Here is a 26301-nt window from a genome sequence, read left to right on the forward strand (position 1 = left end):
TATGTTGTGAAGTGCACCAGTCACTCCTGCAGCAAAGCACCCCCACAACATGATGCTGCCACCGCCATGCTTCACGGTTGGGATGGTGTTTTTCCTCCAAACATAACGACGGTCATTATGGCCAAACAGTTCTATTTTTCTTTCATCAGACCAGAGGACATTTCGCAAAAAGTACCATCTTTGTCCCCATGTGCAGTTGCAAACAGTAGTCTGGCTTTTTTATGGCGGTTGTCACGACTTCCGCCGAAGTTGGTCCCTTTCCTTGTTTGGGCGGCGTTCGGCTGTCGACGTCACCGGCTTTCTAGTCGCCACCGATCCATGTTTCATTTTTGTTTGGTTTTGTCTTCATTATACACACCTGATTTCTATTCTACTAATTATGTTCCTTATTTAACCCTATGGCTTCCCTCTCTGTTTTGTGCGTTATTGTTTGTCATATGGGTTCTCGTTGTTCGTGCTTTTGTTTATTGTATACGTTCTTTGTTGGAATTTTACCTTTTATTGAGTAAATCTTGGATTATTACTCAGAACTGTGTCCTGCGCCTGACTCTGCATTTATTCAATTTTACCAACGGCCTCACAGCGGTTTAGGAGCAGTGGCTTCTTCCTTGCTGAGTGGCCTTTCAGGTTATGCCGATATAGGACTTGTTTTACTGTGGATACAGATACTTTTGTACCTGTTTCCTCCAGCATCTTCACAAGGTCCTTTGCTGTTGTTCTGGGATTGATTTGCACTTTTTGCACCAAAGTACGTTCATCTCTAGGAGACAGAACGCGTTTCCTTCCTGAGCGGTATGACGGCAGCGTGGTCCCATGGTGTTTATACTTGCGTACTATTGTTTGTACAGATGAATGTGGTACCTTCAGGTGTTTGGAAATTGCTCCCAAGGATGAACCAGACTTGTGGAGGTCTACAATGTTTTTCTGAGGTCTTGGTCAATTTTGGTCTTGGTCAATCTGAGGTCAATTTCTTTTGATTTTCCCATGATGTCAAGCAAAGAGGCACTGAGTTTGAAGGTAAGCCTTGAAATACATCCACAGGTACACCTCCAATTGACTCAAATGATGTCAATTAGCCTATCAGAAGCTTCTAAATCATGACATAATTTTCTGGAATTTTCTAAGCTGTTTAAAGGCACCGTCAACTTAGTGTAACTTCTGACCCACTGGAATTCTGATACAGTGAATTATAAGTGAAATAATCTGTCTGTAATTTTTTTTTGAAAAATTACTTGTGTCATGCACAAAGTAGATGTCCTAACCGATTTGCCAAAACTATAGTTTGTTAACATTACATTTTTGGAGTGGTTGAAAAACAAGTTTTAATGATTCCAACCTAAGTGTATGTAAACTTCCGACTTCAACTGTAGTTCCCATGTTCCAAATGTTACAGCTACAGGATATCTAATACGTCTTGTAGACTTTTCTATCTCAATGCCATCAGACTGTTAAATAGCCATCACTAGCACAGAGAGGCTGCAGTCTACATACACAGACTTGAAATCATTTGCCACTTTAATAAATGGAACACTAGTCACTTTAAATAATGTCACTTTAATAATGTTTACATATCTTGCATTACTCATCTCATATGTATATACTGTATTCTATACTATCTACAGTATCTCAGTCTATGCCGCTCTGACATTGCCCGTCCATATATTAATATATTCTTAATTCCATTCCTTTACTTAGATTTGTGTGTATTAGGTATTTGTTGTGAAATTGGTAGATATAACTTGTTAGATATTACTGCACTGTCGGAACAAGAAGCACAAGCATTTGGCTACACCCGCAATAACATCTGATGAACACGTGTATGTGACAAATAACATTTTATTTCATTTGACTTCTAATAATAAATGTAGGTAAAATCATTCAGGATATGAGTGTCTGCTAAATGACTTCAATGTAAATGTAATGTAAAATCAAGTCTTTATAAAGTCTGAGTGGTAAAAACTTTTTATCAACCCATTGCTGTAAAATAAAAAAGTATTGTTACCTGTTTTCTGGTGCGGGTTTTGCCTGTCCTCAGCTTGATGTACCTAGCTATCAACTCATTACGACCTGGAACAGAGAGGTGAACAACACCATGAAGAATATAACCTGGAAACAAAGACAAATCTCATTGACACATTTAGCAACCATACAGCTTTTCTATAGCTGGTACACAGGTGATAAAGGATTAGGCTCTGAACTATGGTCAGTTAAGCATTTTTCACCCAAAAGATTGTTCATATTTGGAAAGAAAAGGCTGATCCTAGATCTGTGTCTGTGGGCTACTTCTACATTAACATGATTATTCACAACAAACACAAGGTGGAGCTAAAGGTCTGCTGCTAAATAGCTACAGGATCTCAACAGAATGCTAGGTGCCGCACACGTCGACCTCCCAAAAGCTTCTTCTTAGGAACACACGCATTACTCAACCTCTCAGTCAGTAGGTGAACATTTCTTTATATCACTGACCCTGGGACACCACTTCTAAAATGTTTTCAACAGGCGTATAAAAGAACGACAACTGGCTAGTTCAGGAGCTTTGATTTCATTAGCTCGTCTGACACCTCCTGACTTTTAGCTCATGCGTCACATAATTACAGACACAGTACTTAAAAAAAAAATAGAAGGAACATGTTGTTCATTATGTAACATCTACACTTGACATTCTGCACAAACAGGTCGGGCAGAGAAGGGCCTTCTATTCTTGGCTTTAATGGCTTTCTCTCAGACAGATGACAGGGGCTTTAAAGGGGTTCATTTGCTCTGAATGCAACTTATCTGAACGTTTTTCAAATGAGAGAGCAACCGAACAGTGGAATCTATCAATGCTCAAAGTGATTAGTATTTTCCAGGGTTGTCAAGTTTGTTGGATTTTCCAGGTACAGTTTGTGTTTCTTTGTACTAGGTAGGGAGGTCTGCATCTCAAAACATCTCATTTTAACATTTGCTGACTAGTAAGAGAAATGATAGGAAGTTCCCCCAAGAGGATCGGTGTGAATGTGCATCAGTATGTTTATGTGAAAGAAGGAGATATATAAATAGAGGGAGAAAAAGAGAGCAAAAGAACGGGAGAAAGAGAGACAACAGTATCATGAATAATGACCTAAACTCCCCCACAAACCAGCCATCCGTTCATGGCACTCTCTCTAAAACACACACACACACTCGTTTGTTTTACTATCCTTGTGGGGACCAAACAATTTCTGACTGATCGCCTTGATTCGGTCTCATGTAGCAACATTTGAAATCGTTTTTTTTAATTTTTTTTACTTTCGATAAAAGCCGAGACACAGAGCTACAAAATGGTATATCATACACTGCATTTGTGGAACAATAGGAAAGTAATTCTGCTTTGAAAGTTGATAAACTTGTAACCTCACTTTTGAGAAAATGGCCTTTGAATGTTTGGTAGACCTACTGGAGAGCTTTTCTTTGTCAACACCCATTCAGCATAGTTCACACCTTCTTAAAGCTCCACCAACCTCTTTAAGGGTTGATCCGAGCGTTCTATCCTAAAAACAGCAGTCAAGCACCCAAGCTATCTGGCTAACAGTTGTCGCAGTGACATTCTATTAAAATGGACACTTGCCTAGTGGAGTCTTTTGTTAAGACATGTAGCTAGCTAGCTAAACAATTAACTTGTTATGGCTTGGGGGTATTATTTCGACGTCTGGATGAGAAGCGTGCCCAAAGTAAACTGCCTGTTACTCAGGCCCAGAAGCTAGGATATGCATATAATTGGTAGATTTAGATAGAAAACACTCTAATGTTTCCAAAACTGTTAAAAATAATTTCTGTGAGTATAACAGAACTGATATGGCAGGCATAGACCTGAGGAAAATCCATCCAGGAAGTGGGATTTTTTTGATGTGGGTATTTTCAATTTAATGCCTATAGAGTATCTTATGGGTAAGGACCCAGATTGCAGTTCCTATGGCTTCCACTAGATGTCAACAGTCTTTAGACATTGTTTCAGGCTTGTTTTCTGAAAAATGAAGAAGAATGAGACCTTTCTGTCAGTGGACTGTAGAATCATGCAGTGCTGGTTTGCGCTCATGACCGAGTGCGTGCCCTTCGTTGTTATTCCTTTCTATTGAATACGCTATTGTCTGGTTGAAATATTATTGATTATTTAGACAATTGACAACCTGAGGATTAATTATAAACATTGTCTGACATGTTTCGACAAACTTTACCGGTACTATTAGGATGTATTCGTCTGCATGTTTTGACTGCATTACTGAACAAAACGTGCCAACAAACATCGTTTTTGGGATATAAAGAGGGACTTTATCGAACAAAACAAACATTTATTGTGTAGCTGGGACTCTTGTGACTGCAACCAGATGAAGATCTTCAAAGGTAAGTGATTCATTTTATCGCTATTTCTGACATTCGTGACTCTACTTGGTTGGAAAATGTTTGTATGCTTTTGTAAGCGGGGCGCTGTCCTCAGATAATCGCATGGTATGCTTTCACCGTAAAGGCTTTTTGAAATCTGACAGAGCGGCTGGATTAACAAGAAGTTCATCTTTAAGCCGATGTATAACACTTGTATTTTTATTAATGTTTCTTATGACTATTTCTGTATTTCGAATTTGGCGTGCTGCAATTTCACCGGATGTTGTCGAGGTGAGTCGCTAGCGGAACGCCTGCGCCAGAAAGGTTAACCATAATCACAACTCATGACGTTACTACCCTGCATGAATCTGCAGGTAGCTAACCAACCAGGTTCAATGTTAGCTACCTAACAATAGGCTATACCAAGCAAATGGCTCTGAGATACGAATAATAAGATCATACATGTAACGTTTGCTAGCGAGCCAGCCAGCTAACGTTAGCTAGCTAGCTAACAGTACACTAACTTGAAATGAAAACCATTTTGTCAAAATTAGAAATGTATAATACCTAAAAAATGTAGCTAGCTAGACTATCTTACCCGTATTCATGGTTGGACGCTTCTCCCTGTCACGGATGTCATGGTTGCCCTTAGTTTGAAGATGTAATCCGGAGACAGGTGTTTTCTCCATCTCCTTAGCTATCATACTCTAATTCCACTGATTTCAAAACTTGGTCCTCCAGAAAGTGGAGAGCAACACTTATGCAGTTCTACTAAGCAATATATATTTTTTAAGCAGCATTAGACAGGATTACCTACACATACTAACCAGCTCAAATAGACAGAATTATATTCGTATTTACAGATGGCATACAAGTTTGTTATTCACAATGACGGCCAACCCCATCCAAAACCTCCCCTAACCTGAACAATACTGGGCCAATTGTGCACCACACGATGAGACTCCTGATCACAGCCAGATGTGATACAGCCCAGGATCGAACCAGGGTCAGAAGTGACACCTCCTGCACTGTGATGCAGTGCCTTAACCCCTGTGCCACTCGGAATGGAACATGAAAGTTCACATGTTCTACCAAAAAACAAATTTTTCTCAAAATAAAAAATATTACTTTCAAACTGCTCTCGTGTGAAGTAGTGACCCGTGACATACGCCTAGTTTCCTGCAACAGGTCACGTTTATTCCCATTCAAAATAATTGTATCCCTAACCCCTAACCTAAACCCCTAACTCCTAATCCTAATTGTAACCCTAACCCTAAACCTATCCCCTAAGCCTGAAATGGCCTTTTTCCTTGTGGGGACCAGCGAAATGTCCACACCGAATGTTCCTTGTTTTGGATTTCTGGTCTCCACAAGGATAGTAAAACAAAACACACACACACACACACACACACACACACACACACACACACACACACACACACACACACACACACACACACACACACACACACACACAGTCCAAGTTACAAACAAAGGATAGCCAACGCTTTACATTATTGCAAACCCATGTTGAAAAAAGCCCTGTGACAGGCCAAGCCAACTAACTTCAGACAGCACCTCAGACACAATGACAGGAGAAAAGCTGACAATATGCCTTTTTCCTTGGTCCTTGGCCTGCTTTAGGCTCTGCTCTGCTTGGTGTAATTAACATAAAGGTACTACATGTTAGGAGAGGAGTGAGCCCTCTGTGCCCTCTCTCTCTATTTATTCTCTCTCTTCCCCCGTCTATCTCTCTCCCCTCTCTCTCTATTTATTCTCTCTCTTCCCCGTCTATCTCTCTCCCCTCTCTCTCTGTCTCTCTCTCTCTTCCCCGTCTATCTCTCTCCCCTCTCTCTCTGTCTCTCTCTCTCTTCCCCGTCTATCTCTCTCCCCTCTCTCTCTGTCTCTCTCTCTCTTCCCCGTCTATCTCTCTCCCCTCTCTCTCTGTCTCTCTCTCTCTTCCCCGTCTATCTCTCTCCCCTCTCTCTCTGTCTCTCTCTCTCTTCCCCCGTCTATCTCTCTCCCCTCTCTCTCTGTCTCTCTCTCTCTTCCCCGTCTATCTCTCTCCCCTCTCTCTCTGTCTCTCTCTCTCTTCCCCGTCTATCTCTCTCCCCTCTCTCTCTGTCTATCTCTCTCTCCCCCATCTCTCTCTCTCTTCCCCGTCTATCTCTCTCCCCTCTCTCTCTGTCTATCTCTCTCTCCCCCATCTCTCTCTCTCTTCCCCGTCTATCTCTCTCCCCTCTCTCTCTGTCTATATCTCTCTCCCCCATCTCTCTCTCTCTTCCCCGTCTATCTCTCTCCCCTCTCTCTCTGTCTATCTCTCTCTCCCCCATCTCTCTATTTATTCTCTCTCTTCCCCGTCTATCTCTCTCCCCTCTCTCTCTGTCTATCTCTCTCTCCCCTCTCTCTCTGTCTATCTCTCTCTCCCCCATCTCTCTCTCTCTTTCTCCCCTATCTCTCGGTCTCCCTCTCTCTCCCCCCTATCGCTCTGTCTCTTTCTCTCTCTCTACTGAGATGAGCTGCCTGGCCAGCCAATACTGAACTGAAGCAGCCAGTCAGTCAGCCAGCCGGCCGGCCCCTCCCCCTGGATTAGGAGGGACACGCCCGCACCAGCGCCTCCACATTCCTAGCATTCCTCCCAGCCTGTCACATCTGTGCTAGCCAGTCTGATTGGCCAGGTCCCTACTAGCGCAGCCGGTGTGGACTGCGGACACACACAGGCACACAGCGCTAAGCAAGGGTTAGCTGGCTGGGGTGGAGTTGAGGGTGGGGTGAGGGGTTGGGGTGGAGGGTGGGGTTGGGGGTGAGAGGTACGGGGTCAGGGGTTGAGGAGGGAGGATAGGGAATGAGGGGTAGCGGTGGAGGGTGAGGGGTTGAAGGGTCCGGGGTTGAGGAAGGGGGGTGAGGGGTAGAGTGGGGGGAAGGGTGAGGGGTTGGGGTGGAGGTTGAGGGGTTGGGGGTGAGGGGTTGGGGGGAGGGGTTGGGGGGTGAGTGGTTGGGGGAGGGATTGGGAGTGGAGGGTGAGGGTTTGGGGTGGAGGGTGAGGGTTTGGGGGGAGGTGAGGAGTTGGGGGTGGGGGGTAGGTGGGCAGCTGGAGGGGGTTGGGGTGGAGGGTGAGGAGTTGGGGGTAGGTGGGCAGCTGGGGGGGGGGGGGTTGGAGGGTGAGGAGTTGGGGGTGGGAAGTAGGTGGGCAGCTGGGGGGGTTGGGGGTGAGGGGTGGAGGGTGAGGAGTTGGGGGTGGAGGGTGAGGAGTTGGGGGTGGGGGGTAGGTGGGCAGCTGAGGCTGTAACTCTTGGAGGAAACACAAAGCCATAACTGTCTTTACCAACAACTGCCACCTGGCATCAGGACTGCCCCCCCCCCCCACACACACACCCCTCCCTTCCCAAAATAACCCCATGTGTGACCCCTTACCCAACGGACAGTAACACCTGCCACTGACTGTCGCAGTCAGGAGGTGGGAGAGAACAATTAGAACCCCTCTACACCCCTGGCCCCCGACTCCTACCCTCTTCAGCCCAACTGCTACTATCAATCTTCTGGACTGAGGGAGCAGTGGAACTAACTATCAAACAAATGGCTTCTAGAATCTGTTCCCTCTGTACCGAATACACATTTTCAACATAAAAATAACTGGAAATGAGCTTAATTTACAAAGGCAGTTTTAAGAAAACTGTTCTGTGTGTCTTCATTAAAGGTTGTAAGTAACTGACTGGGGTTGTGAGCCATGGAATTACCAAGTCTTTTACACAAGACTTTTGCAAAGTAGAAGATTGATTTAGAGAGGCAGACTGGCTAGGCCTGTTCAGACTAGACAGAAGGTTCAGCTAGGCGGAAGAGACGGGGTCTCCCTTCAAGGCCTCAAGTCAGGTGGTGGACAGGTTGGCGCGCACACACACACACACACACACACACACACACACACACACACACTCACAGTCCAAGTTACGAACAAGGACAGCTAACACATACACAAGTGTATGCTCACACAATAACTTTCTGTACATCTCCCTCGCTTGCCATCTTACCTCTATCTCAATCAATCGGCAATCACTCTACTTCACCGTGTTTCCACCTCCCTCCCTCCCTCCCTCCCTCCCTCCCTCCCTCCCTCCCTCCCTCCCTCCCTCCCTCCCTCCCTCCCTCAGATTGCTCAACACTCAGTTTGCAGAGCCCCGCAGGCTGACTGCCATGATTAACCTCTTCCCTGCCATGACTATCCTCCTCTTTTACTGCATGTCCACTGGAATTTTCCACTTACACACTGAGATGGGGAGCAGAGTTAACTCACTGCCACCCTCCCTCCCTCCCTCCCTCTGTCTATCTATTTATCTTCCCTCCCCTCTCTCCCTCTGTCTGTCTGTCTGTCTGTCTGTCTGTCTGTCTGTCTGTCTGTCTGTCTGTCTGTCTGTCTCGCTTGCTCTCTCTCTCAATTCAATTTAATTCAAGGGGCTTTATTGGCATGGGAAACATATGTTAACATTGCCAAAGCAAAGTGAGGTAGATAATATACAAAAGTGAAATAAACAATAAAAATGAACAGTAAATTACACTCACAGAAGTTCCAAAATAATAAAGACATTACAAATGTCATATTATGTACAGTGGGGAGAACAAGTATTTGATACACCGCCGATTTTGCAGGTTTTCCTACTTACAAAGCATGTAGAGGTCTGTAATTTTTATCATAGGTACACTTCAACTGTGAGAGACAGAATCTAAAACAAAAATCCAGAAAATCACATTGTATAATTTTTAAGTATTTAATTTGCATTTTATTGCATGACATAAGTATTTGATACATCAGAAAAGCAGAACTTAATATTTGGTACCGAAACCTTTGTTTGCAATTACAGCGTTCATACGTTTCCTGTAGTTCTTGACCAGGTTTGCACACACTGCAGCAGGGATTTTGGCCCACTCCTCCATACAGACCTTCTCCAGATCCTTCAGGTTTCGGGGCTGTCGCTGGGCAATACGGACTTTCAGCTCCCTCCAAAGATTTTCTATTGGGTTCAGGTCTGGAGACTGTCTAGGCCACTCCAGGACCTTGAAATGCTTCTTACGGAGCCACTCCTTAGTTGCCCTGGCTGTGTGTTTCGGGTCGTTGTCATGCTGGAAGACCCAGCCACGACCCATCTTCAATGCTCTTACTGAGGGAAGGAGGTTGTTGGCCAAGATCTCGCGATACATGGCCCCATCCATCCTCCCCTCAATACAGTGCAGTCGTCCTGTCCCCTTTGCAGAAAAGCATCCCCAAAGAATGATGTTTCCACCTCCATGCTTCACGGTTGGGATGGTGTTCTTGGGGTTGTACTCATCCTTCTTCTTCCTCCAAACACGGCGAGTGGAGTTTAGACCAAAAAGCTCTATTTTTGTCTCATCAGACCACATGACCTTCTCCCATTCCTCCTCTGGATCATCCAGATGGTCATTGGCAAACTTCAGACGGGCCTGGACATGCACTGGCTTGAGCAGGGGGACCTTGCGTGCACTGCAGGATTTTAATCCATGACGGCGTAGTGTGTTACTAATGGTTTTCTTTGAGACTGTGGTCCCAGCTCTCTTCAGGTCATTGACCAGGTCCTGCCGTGTAGTTCTGGGCTGATCCCTCACCTTCTTCATGATCATTGATGCCCCACGAGGTGAGATCTTGCATGGAGCCCCAGACCGAGGGTGATTGACCGTCATCTTGAACTTCTTCCATTTTCTAATAATTGCGCCAACAGTTGTTGCCTTCTCACCAAGCTGTTTTTCTATTGTCCTGTAGCCCATCCCAGCCTTGTGCAGGTCTACAATTTTATCCCTGATGTCCTTACACAGCTCTCTGGTCTTGGCCATTGTGGAGAGGTTGGAGTCTGTTTGATTGTGTGTGTGGACAGGTGTCTTTTATACAGGTAACGAGTTCAAACAGGTGGAGTTAATACAGGTAATGAGTGGAGAACAGGAGGGCTTCTCAAAGAAAAACTAACAGGTCTGTGAGAGCCGGAATTCTTACTGGTTGGTAGGTGATCAAATACTTATGTCATGCAATAAAATGCAAATTAATTACTTAAAAATCATACAATGTGATTTTCTGGATTTTTGTTTTAGATTCCATCTCTCACAGTTGAAGTGTACCTATGATAAAAATTACAGACCTCTACATGCTTTGTAAGTAGGAAAACCTACAAAATTGACAGTGTATCAAATACTTGTTCTCCCCACTGTATATATACAGTGTTGTAACGATGTCTATCTACTCGGTCTCTTTCTCTCTCCCTCCCTCCCTTTCTCCCTCTGTCTATCTCCCACCCTCTTTCTCTCCCTCCCTCGTGTCTTTCTATCTCCCTCACTCTCTCTCTGTCTATCTATCTCTCTCCCTCCCTCTGCCTATCTATCTCTCTCCCTCTGTCTATCTATCTCTCTCCCTCTGTCTATCTATCTCTCTCCCTCTGTCTATCTATCTCTCTCCCTCTGTTTATCTATCTCTCTCCCTCTGTCTATCTATCTCTCTTTCTCCCTCCCTTTCTCCCTCTGTCTATCTATCTCCCTCTCGTCTTTCTATCTCCCTCACTCTCTCTTTGTCTTTCTATCTCCCTCACTCTCTCTTTGTCTATCTATCTCCCTCCCTCTGCCTATCTATCTATCTATCTCTCTCCCTCTGTCTCCCCCTCTCCCTCCATCTCTATCTCGCTCCCTGTCTATCTCCCTCCCTCTCTCGTTCTCTCCCACCTTTCACATTGAGGTAATCCTAAATTGCTAACATACTGTTTGGCCATGACAGACAACATTCCTGACATCTCAGCTAGAGAATGACAGGGAAACACCAGGCCCTCTTAGTCATCACACGCTGCTTTCCTTTCCACTCCTCTCTTGTCTATGAAACTCAAGTTCAGCCTAACTAGCATACTCATCTACCAACTGCTGCATATATTACTCTGTCCTTCTACTGACTTCTACTGCATGCAATGAACCCATCGCTCATTCCTAGCACAGCGTGCAAAGGTCACTAGGAGACATGTGTTTCCCTCCAGTGCCCTATTTTGCTGTTTTTTCCTTCTTACCCAGAGTGCATTGCAGGAGGAGGAGGTGTGCTCAGGGCTTGGCAGCATGTCTTCCTCCAGCAAGATAACACAGGTGAACAATATTTCAGCCGTGCACCACCACAAAACAAGACACACCCTCCTCCCTTCATCCTCTCTTCCTCCTGACCCCTGACCTCTGCTGGGTGGTGGCCCAATACACACAGACGAACCATGGCTTCCATGTTCCAACCATTTTGGGGGTGTTCTACTTATTGATTTTTCATTCCAAATTATATTTTTCATCTTAAGGTCATCTGACATTCTGACCATAGGGGGAAACCTGGGCAATTCTGAGTGCCACATGATATCTGTGGTCAGTAGTCATCAGGGACACTACCGATTTCCCACAAGAACATTCCTTGTGGAAAAATCCAGATGGAATTCCCAACAGGAGGGATGATGATGACTTGCCTGGTTTTGGAGGCCACGGCATTGGACTTGCAGCGCTTCCCCAGTCAGAGACTGTGGAGTAGACAGTATTACACACAGTGCAATCGTTAAAATTCCCCCGGCCTCACGTCAGGGCAGAATTTAGATGTCTGAGGTCATCGCCTTGTGAGAATGCTTCTTCTGGGTTGGGGGCATGCCTCGCTGCCAGGAGGGCCTCAGATGACGTAAATGGATAGGGTGTTTACTGGTTTGGAAAAAAGAAAGCAGTCGCTCTTCTTGACCTCTACTGGGGGTCCTGACAGTGTGCTGCGAAGGGAGGGAACACGCTGCCGTTCCACCTGCCACTTCTGTTGTGCTCCTTTTCTGAGAAACAACACTGAGATATAGGTTCTGAACACTTCACTGTCCTGCTAAACCAGGAGAGGAGCCTCCATCTTGCTTTTCCATTAAAGTCTCTTCTTCAATAGACTCGAGGGAAGGTCAATAGACAGACAGAGGTTAAACCATGGCAATGTTGTCAGAGGAAACTGTGCACTTCTGCAGTGCTATTAATGTATTATCGCGTAACTGGCAATACATTATTAAATTCACAGACAAATGAAAGGTGTTAATCTGGTCCATTCTCATTCATAGTAGGTTACCTGTAACACCCAGCAAACCAACTATGAAATAGCATTTAGCAACAGGTCCCTCTGACATATAGCCATGTCAATGAATACGCTCTAGCTAGCTAGCTAGCCATCCAGTCAGATCAGATACAGTTAAAATGGCGTAACTGTAACCGGAGGCAGTCTCAACACCACATCCCCCAGGAGAGGAGAACTAGTCAGAGTTCCGGCCTTGTTTAGACCGCAGCCAGCCTAGCCAGAATCGCAGCTAGCACAGCGGCAGCTAACACAGCGGCAGCTAACACAGCGATAGCTAGCACAGCGGCAGTTAACACAATGGCAGCTAGCACAGCGACAGTTAGTGCAACGACAGCTAGCACAGAGGCAGCTAGCACAGCGGCAGTTAACACAACGACAGCTAGCACAGAGGCAGCTAGCATAGCGGCAGTTAACACAATGGCAGCTAGCACAGCGGCAGTTAGCGCAACGACAGCTAACACAGCGGCAGTTAACACAATGGCACCTAGCACACCGGCAGTTAGCACAACGACAGCTAGCACAGAGGCAGCTAGCACAGCGGTAGTTAACACAATGGCAGCTAGCACAGCGGCAGTTAGCACAACGACAGCTAGCACAGAGGCCGCTTGCCGCTGTGTTAGCTAGCAGCTTAGTCATATGTTTGTCCACTAACAATCAAATCTGTCTCAGAACCCAAAGAATGACATTCCTGATAGACGCATGCTAAACATTCCATTTTACAGCAGCAAGGACAGAACAACAATGCAGACAGCCATGAAAATAAAACAAAAAAAATCCCTTAAATATATATAGTCTTGAAAAACGTTCTGATAGAAGCTGATGTTGGATTTAAAATGGTTTCAATTTAAGTTTATGAGACATGAACAATAATTAAAGGACTTGATGGTTACACAACAGGACTTGAGGAGACTCAGCCTATATCATGCTGGTTAACATAACATTGTTCCCCAAAAGAGGTTCCCCAAAACCAAGAGGTTTTGTGAGGACATTGTGAAGTCAAACCCCCTGAATAAGCCCACATCTCAACCCATGCTCCATGCATTTCCTGACTATTCACATTTCAATATGTTTTATGTTCTCCAACTTGGCTGTCTTATTCAAAACCAGCAGCCCAGCCAGCCATTCCCCTGTGTTCTCACTCATCAGCAGCCCAGCCAGCCAATCCCCTGTTTTCTCACCCATCAGCAGCCCAGCCAGCCAATCCCCTGTTTTGTCACCCATCAGCAGCCCAGCCAGCCAATCCCCTGTTTTCTCACCCATCAGCAGCCCAGCCAGCCAATCCCCTGTTTTCTCACCCATCAGCAGCCCAGCCAGCCAATCCCCTGTGTTCTCACCCATCATAGGGATAAAGAGTAACTTCAGACAAATGCAGCCAGTTTCTAACACCTGAATGTTTTATGATTCTAATCAGCAACTTGCCAATTTCTCCATCTGGATGCAGTGGATTTCAGCAAGTAACATGCTGGTGGAGGAAATAGCTTAGATCCCTATAGGACCTTGTGAAGGTTTTATAGCACTCTTTGCAATGTTTTTGTCTCCATGGTTCGATTTATGACGTTGAGATACCAATTGCAAAGTCGGTCCAACTGGTTCAAGAAGCAGCAAACGCTATTCTGGAGACCAGGTGAGAGACAGTGCATAACTGGTTATTGCAAGAAGCACCTTAGTGTGTTAGACTGACATGAAGTTATAAAGGACACTTGGTTTTGCCACTTTCCTAATTCACAGTAGGTCTAAGGACTGCAGATGAGGAAGAGAAGAGCAATAAATGGCAGGTGGCAAATAGCTGGAGACAGCACTGACAGGTGAGGACACTGACAGAACCGGTTTGAAGCACTAAGGAAAGCCAGGTGAAAACCAAGCTAAGGGGAGCTGCCTGTGGTGTCTTCTGGGTAACTAAGCTCCAGCTCTGATGCTATGTTTCTAGTGAGACTGGAACAACCAGCCCCTGGGTCAGGGGACGACAGGCTCAGACCTGTTCGGTTTCTGAGTACTATCAGAAAAAATTGCTGTGACACATCGTATGGGAGAGCATATATGCATTGAGCAAGGACAGCTAGAGCCTCACCATGATGTTGTGATAAGAATGATGAAAAAAATATAGAGTAATATTCAACATAAAAGAAACAGGATGTTTCTTTCTATAGGTTGTTATCAATAACATTATATTGAAACATTCCCAGCTAGGGGGCAAGCCGCAGCACGCTCCAACGCATTACAGCAGAACACAGCTGGAATACACCCTACATCTCTCAATATATTGGCCCCCATTTAATTGGAAATTTGAGTGACATAATATTAAACTGTACTTTACCTGACAATTATGTGTGGTTTAGGTACATTTTCCGTCCATAGTGGCCTCTGCCTGTAAAGCAGCAGAAGGGCGCACATGCCCATGTAACGCTAGCTAGAAATAATGTTTGCCAGCTAGCAACTTTGTAAAGTCGCCTCAACATTATGTTAAGCTCTATACTTTTTATCTCCAACCAACATACCTTAGCTAGCTAATATTATACCTCTTTCAGCATTGATTTTAAGGCTGTTTAACCACGATTGCTGCTGAAAACCAACTTATAAAGATATTGGACCAGCTATACCTATCGCCTATAGTACTAATGACAGTAGTCAAGACAGACAACTTTACCAGGACAAGTTTAGACTCAAAATATAGGCTGCTTGCCGATGTCAAGCTCTTTACAAAAGCCTTCTCTGATGAAGCAAGCTAAATGACACGAGCTTAGCTATATGCCGAATGGATATGCTACCCTCACGTAGCCTCTCTTAAACAATTGGTAGTCTTAAACAATCGGTAGTCTTAAACAATTGGTCATCTTAACAAAAGCATACACCTCACACACATGGTTATGGGCTTAAAAAAAGGAAGACACCTGTACCATGTCAGATATAAAGTTGAAATGTGTTACATTTTGAGTTAGCATCCCAATATTATCACAAGACTGAAATATAACAAACACTTTGACTTAGTAACACCATATTTTCAGTGTTTTATATTATTTTATTATGTTTATTAATTAGGAAATTAGGAAAAATATTAATTTGATTGCAGGAAAGTACTACATGCTATCCACAATGTTGAGCATTCACAATGTTGAGCATTCACAATGTTCCTGGCATTGTCTGTTGTGATGTTGGGCCTCTCAAGTTTCCTCTCCGTGTGGGAGGTGGGAATTTACCAGTTGTGAAGTCCTAAATACCAGTTGGATGCATTCATCTGATTTGAACTAGTTGAGAAATGCAGATTGGCTAATGGCCAACAAGCTGCGTCAACCATAAACTAAAAGTACAGCTATCATGCTTATAAACAAATTATAGAGTTAAAAAAAACACATTCATACGTCGCTTTTTATAAATAAGGTGTTGTTGTTGCATTTAACGGAAATAGTGTTATAGAGGCCATTTCCTTAGTAGGTAACGTCAGAGGTCACCATGTCGGAGAAGTGGGCCCTCAAGATGATAAATGAGATTTGCACAAGTAAATACCAGTTGCAGGGATGTTCAAGTGGAGTTTTCCCAGTCATATGTGGTAAACTCCATAGAGAATGATAGAGGCCTCTAGTGGGCAAAATGCTGTGTTAAAATGGGAAACTGGGTCCCACTAGGCACAGACGTCAATTCAACGTCTATTCAACATTGGTTCAAAGTAATTTCATTGAAATTATGTGGAAACAACATTGAATCAACCAGTGTGTGTCCGTTGGGATGGAACTTACAACTTAATTGGCTGATCCCTCCTGGTGACCCTGTTGGAGTCATGTCCAACCGGGTCATCAGGAGGGATCAGCCAATCGTGAAGAAGAAAACTCACTACTTCAAAATGAAGATTGCCTGAATGGCGCTGCTACTGCTGTCACGGGCGCCACAATGGCACAGATACAAAGATCAGTCCTTTATCTATCTCTATGGGTAAATTTCCACTTCCATCTTGGTTACGAACACACCATGACACTGCCTCCTTCACTGCCAGATACGCACGTGTGACTCATACACGGGGCATGTCTGTAGTACGGTACATCTCCCACTCCGGGGTAATGTGATGGGCTGTCACTGGTATGTAAGCACAACACAGGGTGCATTGAACAATTCATTGAAAACTTCAGCTTTGGCTTCCTTAAATAGTTTCAAGCTTCAAGTTTTAATGGCACATGCACAAGTACAATGAAATGCCTTTCTTGCAAGCTCTGACTGCCTTTCTTGCAAGCTCTATCAGTTTGCAAGAAAGGGTAATACCTGTTTTCTGAAATGGGTGCAAGAGGGATGTTCGTAACTTAGCATTTTCACGGGAAAGCCAAAATGTTCCCAAACTGGAGGATCCTCCAATTCTGGTTTATCGACCCCACCACTCACCACAATCGTACAGAACTAGTTCCTAGCTGCGCCTCACACAAGGACTGTTTGAAATGCGGCAATTAAGATTTGAATTTTGATTACAACGTATGCATAGGCTCTAGTTGTTTTAACGGAATAGCCTGAAATGTTTTTTCAGCTCAGATTTACTCAAGAGGCATAGGCCTACAACGCAGAGTAGGCATAGCCTATAGGCCAGCGTTTCCCAAACTCGGTCCTGGGGATCCCAAGGGGTGAACGTTTTGGTTTTTGCCCTAGCACTACACAGCTTATTCAAATGATGAACTCATTATCAAGATTGTATCATTTGAATCAGTTGTATAGTGCTAAGGCAAAAACTAAATGTGCAGCCCTTGGGGTCCCCAGGACCATGGTTGGCATACACTGCTATAGGCTTAGTGTTTTTATTTTATCATTTTTTTATGTATTCATTCACAGTGTGGACCGACCCGAGGTCCCCATACCGAACCGAGGTCCCCATACCGAACCGAGGTCCCCATACCAAACCGAGGTCCCCATACCGAACCGAGGTCCCCATACCGAACCGAGGTCCCCATACCGAACCGAGGTCCCCATATCGAACCGAGGTCCCCATACCGAACCGAGGTCCCCATACCGAACCGAGGTCCCCATACCGAACCGAGGTCCCCATATCGAACCGAGGTCCCCATACCGAACCGAGGTCCCCATACCGAACCGAGGTCCCCATACCGAACCGAGGTCCCCATACCGAACCGAGGTCCCCATACCGAACCGAGGTCCCCATACCGAACCGAGGTCCCCATACCGAACCGAGGTCCCCATACCGAACCGAGGTCCCCATACCGAACCGAGGTCCCCATATCGAACCGAGGTCCCCATATCGAACCGAGGTCCCCATACCGAACCGAGGTCCCCATACCGAACGGTACGAATATGTGTACCGTTACACCCCGAATGTTTACTGATCATAAAAAGCATGCAGTTTCTTGCTTTATAACTATGATATAAAACCTAGCAGGGGCTAAGCAACCCTGTCCCTGGAGTGCCACAGGTACTAAACGATTTTGTTTCAACTCAACACCACACCTGACCAACTGATCAGTTGAATTGAACACACCTGGTCTTTCCAGGTCGGTTAAATCAAAAACATAGGACCAGGGTGTTGCCTAACCCTGACCAAGAGCTTAATGTGCACAATTGTTTTGCATGGAATAATTGGAAATTAGTATTACAACCAAACAATTGTAACATTTATTTGAAAATCACACACAGTTCAGGTTTTAACAGAGCTGGAGATGCACCTTATTGTGACATTTATTGATAATAACCAATAGACTACAAACTGCAGAGATTTTATTTTTCTTCCTCACTACAGAAGGGAATGGGATCCAAACACATTAAGCCACAGGTGTTTCAATACATGAGCCAGAAAGTGATACAGTTGGATTTTTGTTTATGTGTGTGTGTGTGTGTGTGTGTGTGTGTGTGTTGTGTGTTGTGTGTTGTGTGTTGTGTGTGTGTACGTACCAGTTCTATATCTAGTTAAATAAGAATTAGAAAAAGTTTGTTAGCTATAACTACACAAATAAACTACTGTCTAGACTGGGTTGGTTGATGACAAAGAACGTGTCTTTCAAGGTCAAACATCAATGATGTGGCAATCAAACCATTGCACCCTGTTTTGGCATCATTACATTGACTGCCTGACACATCAAGTAATTTCAAAAATTATATTTGATGTTTTTAAGACCATAAATGGCCCATGATGAAAAACAGTACCATAAAAAAATTATTGTGTGTGAGTGTGGGATTGCTTGCTTGTGTCTTACTCACCATACATCTTGCCTTCGTCTGAGAGGATGATCTTCCTCCGTCCACAGGGAGGGTAGATGGCCAGGGCCTCCTGGAAGCTCTGCTCTATGTCTGGGCTCCATACCCCCTCGGCATCCCCGTCCATGGCCTTGTCCAGCTCATCGTTCCCCTCTTCCAGCCCATCCTCCGGGCTACCGTTGGCACTCCACTCGTTGGAAGCAATGGTGGCGGCTCCCCCTGGGCCCGACGACGAGCCCCACAGTCAGAGGATCTGGGGGAGAGAGAGAGAGAAAGAGAAGAATACACAGTCATTATCATCATCATCATCGTTGTAACTGCTGTCAACAACTTCATCATCATTGTCACCATTAGCAGGCGAGTACATTTAAAATGCAGTCGTATAAAGAAGGCTGCTTTGGTTGTCCATTTTGAAATCTTTAAATATGTATGAACAAACAATACAGCCCTTGATTATTGTTATCATTGACACATTTTTATGTGTCTAAAACTGCCAAATAAATTCAAGCTATTCTATAAAACCTTGTTTTAATGGCAAACTAATCAGCAGTGACCTCAAATAATTATTGTTGTTAGGGGAATGCTTCCCAATGTGGTCGCTTTATGGCTGAGAGCAGGCCGAGATCTTAAGTATTTTTCAAGCTGCCTCTTCTTCATTGTATTGTAGAGTCCCCTAAGTATCCATCATCCCATGATGCTTGTGTTTTTATATTTGAAATATGGCCGATGTTGAAAAAAATACACATATTGGACAAATATGGGGAAGGCCATTTGGGATGGTCCTATGGGTTAACTCAACTCCTCACGTTACAAGAACATTTTCAGGTTCCGCTGAAAAACATATTCATGAGGGCATCATTGAAACATTTTAAAGTTGCGGTGTTGAAAACTTCCATAATGCAACTTAAAAAATATGAAGTGGAGGATTAAAAGAGCTGTGAAAAGTAAAGCTATTGAATTGTTTACTAAAAATCACAACTACCACATGAACATGTCTGTTCACTAAAAGACAAAAGATGCACACAAGTGTTAAATAGAGGGAACCGGGTTACCGAGATTTAGCAAGATTTCCTTCCCAAACCACCTCCCTTTTCCAGGGATAAATAACTGCGAAAAATACATTATTTATATGAACAGCATGATGTGAAATGTAACTGTTAAATGATATGCAATGTCTAAATTTCTAAGGCGATTCAGCTATCTCTGTTTGAAGATGGCGCCGAAGAACATGGCTGACGTTTTACATTCTCCCAACCAATTGTGCTATTTTGTCAACAAAAAAAGTGTTTTATGTAACTTATTTTTTTACTTATTGTGTACATAATGTTGCTGCTACCGTCTCTGATTACCGAAAATAACTTCTGGACATCAGAAAAGCAATTACTCACCGCGGACAGGAAGTAGCTTTTTCCTTTAACGTGTCCGACGAGAAGGATATACTGCTTTCACTGGAACAGGCCCAGATCCACGCCTTTTGCGTGAAGAAAAGACGGCGGAAAAGGGGACGCAGATCAGGGATCCTTCTGAGAATCCAGAGGCGAGCGAGTAAACTCCCAATGCCTTCCATTCTTCTTGCTAACGTGCAATCATTGAAAAATAAAATTGATGACCTACTATTAAGATTATCCTACCAAAGGGACATTAAAAACTGTAACATCTTATGTTTCACCGAGACGTGGCTGAACGAAGATACGGATAATATAGAGCTGGCGGGATTTTCCATGCACCGGCAGAACAGAGACGCTACCTCTCGTAAGACGAAGGGTGGGGGTGTGTGTCTTTTTGTCAATAACAGCTGGTGCGCGATGTCTAATATTAAAGAAGTCTCGAGGTATTGCTCGCCTGAGGTAGAGTACCTTATGATAAGCTGCAGACCATATTATCAACCAAGAGAGTTCTCATCTGTATTATTCGTAGCCGTCTATTTACCACCACAAAACAAGGCTGGCATTAAGACCGCTCTCAACCAACTCTATAAGGCCATAAGCAAAGAAGAAATGCTCACCCAGAAGCGACGCTCCTAGTGGCCGGGGACTTTAATGCAGGCAAACTTAAATCAGTTTTACCAAATTTTTACCAGCATGCCACATGTGCAACCAGGGGGAAAAAAATCCTCGACCACCTTTAATCTACACACAGAGATGCATGCAAATCTCCCCACGCCCACCATTTGGCAAATCTGACCATAATTCAATCCTCCTGATTCCTGCTTTCAAGCAAAAACTAAAGCAGGAAGTACCAGTGACTCACTCAATAAGGAAGTGGTCAGATGACGCAGATGCTACACTACAGGACTGTTTTGCTAGCACAGACTAGAATATGTTCCGGGATTCATCCAATGGAAACCCAGATGCGAGCTGCCCAGTGACGCGAGCCTACCAGACGAGCTAAATGCCTTTTATGCTCGCTTTGAGGCAAGCAACACTGAAGCATGCATGAGAGCACCAGCTGTTCTAGATGACTGTGTGATAATGCTCTCGGTAGCCGATGTGAACAAAACCTTTAAGCAGGTCAACATTCACAAAGCCACTGGGCCAGACGGATTACAAGGATGTGTACTCAAAGCATGCGCGGACCAACTGTCAAGTGTCTTCAATGCCATTTTCAACCTCTCCCTGACCGAGTCTGTAATACCTACATGTTTCAAGCAGACCACCATAGTCCCTGTGCCTCACGTTGTGAAGGTAATCTGCCTAAATGATTACCGCCCTGTGGCACTCACGTCGGTAGCCATGAAGTGCGTTGAAAGGCTGGTCATGGCTCACATCAACTGCATCCTCCCGGACACCCTAGACCCACTCTAATTTGCATAACCCCCCAACAGATCCACAGATGACGCAATCTCAATCACACTCCACACTGCCCCTTCTCACCTGGACAAAAGGAACACCTATGTGAGAATGCTGTTCATTGACTACAGCTCAGCATTCAACACCATAGTGCCCACGAAGCTCATCACTAAGCTAAGGACTCTGGGACTAAACACCTCCCTCTGCAACTGGATCCTGGACTTCCTGATGGGCCAACACTGGGGCCCCTCAGGGGTGTGTACTTAGTCCCCTCCTGTATTCCCTGTTCACCCACAACTGCGTGGCCAAAAACAACTCCAACACTATCATTACATTTGCTGACGACACAACAGTGGAAGGCCTGATCACTGACATCGATGAGATGGCCTATAGGGAGGAGGTCAGAGAACTGGCAGTGTGGTTCCAGGACAACAACCTCTCCCTCGATGTGAGTAAGACAAAGGAGCTGATCATGGACTATATGAAAAGGAGGCCCGAACAGGCCCCCATTAACATCGACGGGGCTATAGTGGAGCGGGTCAAGAGTTTCAAGTTCCTTGGTGTCCACATCACCAACGAACTATTATGGTCCAAACATACCAAGACAGTCATGAAGCAGGCACGACGAAACCTTTTCCCCCTCGGGAGACTGAAAAGATTTGGCATGGGTCCCCAGATCCTCAAAGGTTATTACAGCTGCATCATCGAGAGCATCCTTACCGGTTCCATCACCGCCTAGTATGGCAACTGCTCTGCATCTGACCGTAAGGCGCTACAGAAGGTAGTGCGAACGGCCCAATACATCACTGGGGCCAAGCTTCCTGCCATCCAGGACCTATATAATAGGCAGTGTCAGAGGAAAGCTCATAAAATTGTCAGAGACTCCAGGCACCCAAGTTATAGACTGTTTTCTCTGCTACCGCACGGCAAGCGGTACCGGAGCGCCAAGTCTAGGACCAAAAGGCTCCTTAACAGCTTCTACACCCAAGCGATTAGACCGCTGAACAATTCATAAAAATCTCCTTTTGTACACTGCTGCCACTCAGTTTTATTTGTTATCTATGCATAGTCACTTCACCCCCCCACCTACATGTACAGATTACCTCAACTAGCCTGTACCCCTGCACACTGACTCGGTACCGGTGCCCCCTGTATATAGCCTCGTTATTGTTATTCTTATTGTGTTACTTTTTATTATTACTTTTTATTTTAGCCTACTTGGTAAATATTTTCTTCTTGAACTGCACTGTTGGTTAAGGGCTTGTAAGTAAGCATTTCACTGTAAAGTCTACACTTGTTGTATTCGGCACATGTTGCAAATAAAGGTTGAATTTGATTTTAGATTTTTTTTTATCTGCATGATCAATCATCAACGCCCAGGGTGGGGACAGACAGCACATCTCAGTATTGAGCACAGTTCTCAATGCATGTATCACCTCATTATGGTAACTTTTTTCTTGTGAAAGTTAAGACTATAGCCTATTCTAGCCTATGCTACAGTAATATAAGGACTGAATGCACGTCTAATTAACACATCTCCATCTGTTTTTTTATTTTATTGTAAAGATTTTTTTTGAATCTGCAGAGTTTTAAACATCCTATCACTCGGATATCGTTGCTTTGAATCAGTGTGCACTCAAGCACTCTCTCACAGTATTTCTCTCTCCATCAATTCCATAAAAATTGCATCCAAAATAGATAGGCCTTATCCTGTTCAATTAATATGCAGTATATATTACTGAACAAAAATATAAATGCATCATGCAATAATTTCAATGATTTTACTGAGTTACAGTTCATATAAGGAAATTAATTACACCCTAATCTATGGATTTCACATGACTGGGCAGGGGCTCAGCCATGGGTGGGCCTGGGAAATAGTTTTCCCCCACAAAAGCGCTTTATTACAGACAGAAATACTCCTCAGTTTCATCAGATTTCTGGGTGTCTGGTCTCAGATGATCCCGCAGGTGAAGATGCCGGATGTGGAGGTCCTGGGCTGGCGTTGTTACACGTGGTCGGCGGTTGTGAGGCCGGTTGGACGTACTACTAAATTCTCTAAAATGACGTTGGAGGTGGCTTATGGTAGAGAAATGAAGATAAAATTATCTGGCAACAGCTCTGGTGAACATTCCATGAGCCAGCATGCTTATTGCACACTCCCTTAAAACTTGAGTCTTCTGTGCCATTGTGTTGTTTGACAAAACTGCACATTTTAGAGTGGCTTTTATTGTCCCCAGCACGAGGTGCACCTGTGTAATGAGCATGCTGTTTAATCAGCTTCTTGATATCCCACATCTGTCAGGTGGATGGATTATATTGGCAAAGGATACATACTCACTAACAGGGATGTAAACACATTTTTGTGTATATGGAACATTTCTGGGATCTTTTATTTCAGCTCATGAAACATGGGGCTAACACTTTACATGTTGAGTTTATATTTTTGTTCAGTGTATAGATAGATGTTCTAACCTACCTCTTTCAGGTAATAAATTCAATGCAGCCTTATATATAGCTAATGAATGATGGGTTACTCATAAGCTTATAATTTATAGCCTCTGTCGCTTGCGCATTACACACCGGCGCTCAACTGGCCTGTCTCCTTAAAAAACGCTCCTTAGCTCTTGGAGTTGGAGTCCCAGGAAAAGCTAGACTAAATGCATTTCTAATACTTATTATTATTGGAAGAGGGACGCAAGCTCTTGTTTGCTGAATGTTAAATACAGCAGTCAATAGAAGGTGGGATGTTGGTAGGCGAGTTGTCAGTAGGCAATAGCAGTTATTTATTCAGACCCATAACCATTCAGATGGCGGTAGGCAATAGCAGTTATTTATTCAGACCCATAACCATTCAGATGGTGCTAGGCTATAGCAGTTATTTATTCAGACCCATAACCATTCAGATGGCGCTAGGCTATAGCAGTTATTTATTCAGACCCATAACCATTCAGATGGCATTAGGCTATAGCAGTTATTTATTCAGACCCATAACCATTCAGATGGCGCTAGGCTATAGCAGTTATTTATTCAGACCCATAACCATTCAGTTGGCATTAGGCTATAGCAGTTATTTATTCAGAACCAAAACCATTCAGATGGCATTAGGCTATAGCAGTTATTTATTCAGACCCATAACCATTCAGATGGCGCTAGGCTATAGCAGTTATTCATTCAGACCCATAACCATTCAGATGGCATTAGGCTATAGCAGTTATTTATTCAGACCCATAACCATTCAGATGGCATTAGGCTATAGCAGTTATTTATTCAGACCCATAACCATTCAGACGGCGCTAGGCTATAGCAGTTATTTATTCAGACCCATAACCATTCAGTTGGCATTAGGCTATAGCAGTTATTTATTCAGACCCAAAACCATTCAGATGGCATTAGGCTATAGCAGTTATTTATTCAGACCCATAACCATTCAGATGGCGCTAGGCTATAGCAGTTATTTATTCAGACCCATAACCATTCAGATGGCATTAGGCTATAGCAGTTATTTATTCAGACCCATAACCATTCAGATGGCGCTAGGCTATAGCAGTTATTTATACAGACCCATAACCATTCAGATGGCGCTAGGCTATAGCAGTTATTTATTCAGACCCATAACCATTCAGATGGCGCTAGGCTATAGCAGTTATTTATTCAGACCCATAACCATTCAGATGGCGCTAGGCTATAGCAGTTATTTATACAGACCCATAACCATTCAGATGGCGCTAGGCTATAGCAGTTATTTATTCAGACCCAAAACCATTCAGATGGCGCTAGGCTATAGCAGTTATTTATACAGACCCAAAACCATTCAGACTCCTGAAGAGAAGTGAAAGCCTGCTGTATCTTATTCTTCTATTATTCAGGCATGTCATTACAATGTTGAAAATAACAAAACTTATTTAATTTAACTGTTGAAAGCAAGGAAGGAATGAAGCAACAATAGAGAGAGAAAGAGGAGGTAGGCTAATACATCCGTCACACAACATTAGGGGAAATATTATGAAAGGTATTAATGTGTCAGCCTACTAATTATGAACATTTTAAATAGGCACTATTACATTTCAAAATTAAAATCAAATTCATTATAGGCTAGTGAATTTGATTTTAGCCTATAATTGTAACGTTGTAGGCTGCATGTCCTGCACCAGCATTGTATGTTGTCTACCAGCTTCATGGTTTGAACGTGGTGTGTAATTCCAGTACATATAATACAGTATATGCTAATACAATACAGTACAGTACAGTAATACAGTCTACACTCAAAAAGATTAGCCTACTGGAGCTTGTTTCAGTATTTCAGTAATCAAAGCTCTAATCCAATCCAGACATATTTATATGCTTTTTCATCTGGGCATGGACACTACAAGGTGTCGAAAGCGTTCTACAGGGATTCTGGCCCATGTTGACTCCAATGCTTCAGCTGTGTCAAGTTGGCTGGATGTCCTTTGGGTGGTGGACCATTCTTGATACACACGGGAAACTGTTGGTGTGAAAAATCCAGGAGCATTGCAGTTCTTGACAGAAACCGGTGCACCCGGCACCTACTACCATACCTCGTTCAAAGGCACTTAAATGTTTTATTTCGCCCATTCATCCTCTGAATGACACACACAATCTACATCTCAATTATCTCAAGGCTTAAAAATCCTTCTTTAACCTGTCTCCTCCACTTTATCTACACTGAGTGAAGTGGATTTAACAAGTGACATCAATAAGGGATCCTAGCTTTCACCTGGATTCACCTGGTCAGTCTATGTCATGGAACGTTGCTAATGTTTTGTACACTCAGTGTATATGACAGTCTAGCACTTCAAATTACATCAGATCAAAGGCAGGAAAACCAGCTCTACCTCCTGAAGGAAAACCCTCCAGTCTGACTAGGCC

General features: G+C 43.9%; 1 protein-coding gene across 9 annotated transcripts in view; it reads right to left on the reverse strand.

Annotated features, from left to right (window-relative positions):
- Window positions 1-26301, reverse strand: part of LOC139554479 (transcriptional enhancer factor TEF-5-like) — a 67327-nt gene that overhangs the window by 18285 nt on the left and 22741 nt on the right. For 7 of the 9 annotated variants that reach the window (XM_071367347.1, XM_071367322.1, XM_071367338.1 and 4 more), the window contains exons 3-4: window positions 18626-18875; window positions 2003-2067 (exon numbers count right to left, since the gene is read on the reverse strand). In XM_071367347.1, the coding sequence (XP_071223448.1) occupies window positions 2003-2067; window positions 18626-18749 (189 nt within the window). In that variant the 5' untranslated portion in view covers window positions 18750-18875. Of the gene's footprint in view, window positions 1-2002; window positions 2068-18625; window positions 18876-26301 lie in introns of those variants that run through there. The other 2 variants (XM_071367365.1, XM_071367357.1) reach the window with 2 other exon arrangements.

The sequence above is a fragment of the Salvelinus alpinus genome, chromosome 2 (assembly GCF_045679555.1).
Source record: "Salvelinus alpinus chromosome 2, SLU_Salpinus.1, whole genome shotgun sequence".
Lineage (NCBI taxonomy): Eukaryota > Metazoa > Chordata > Actinopteri > Salmoniformes > Salmonidae > Salvelinus > Salvelinus alpinus.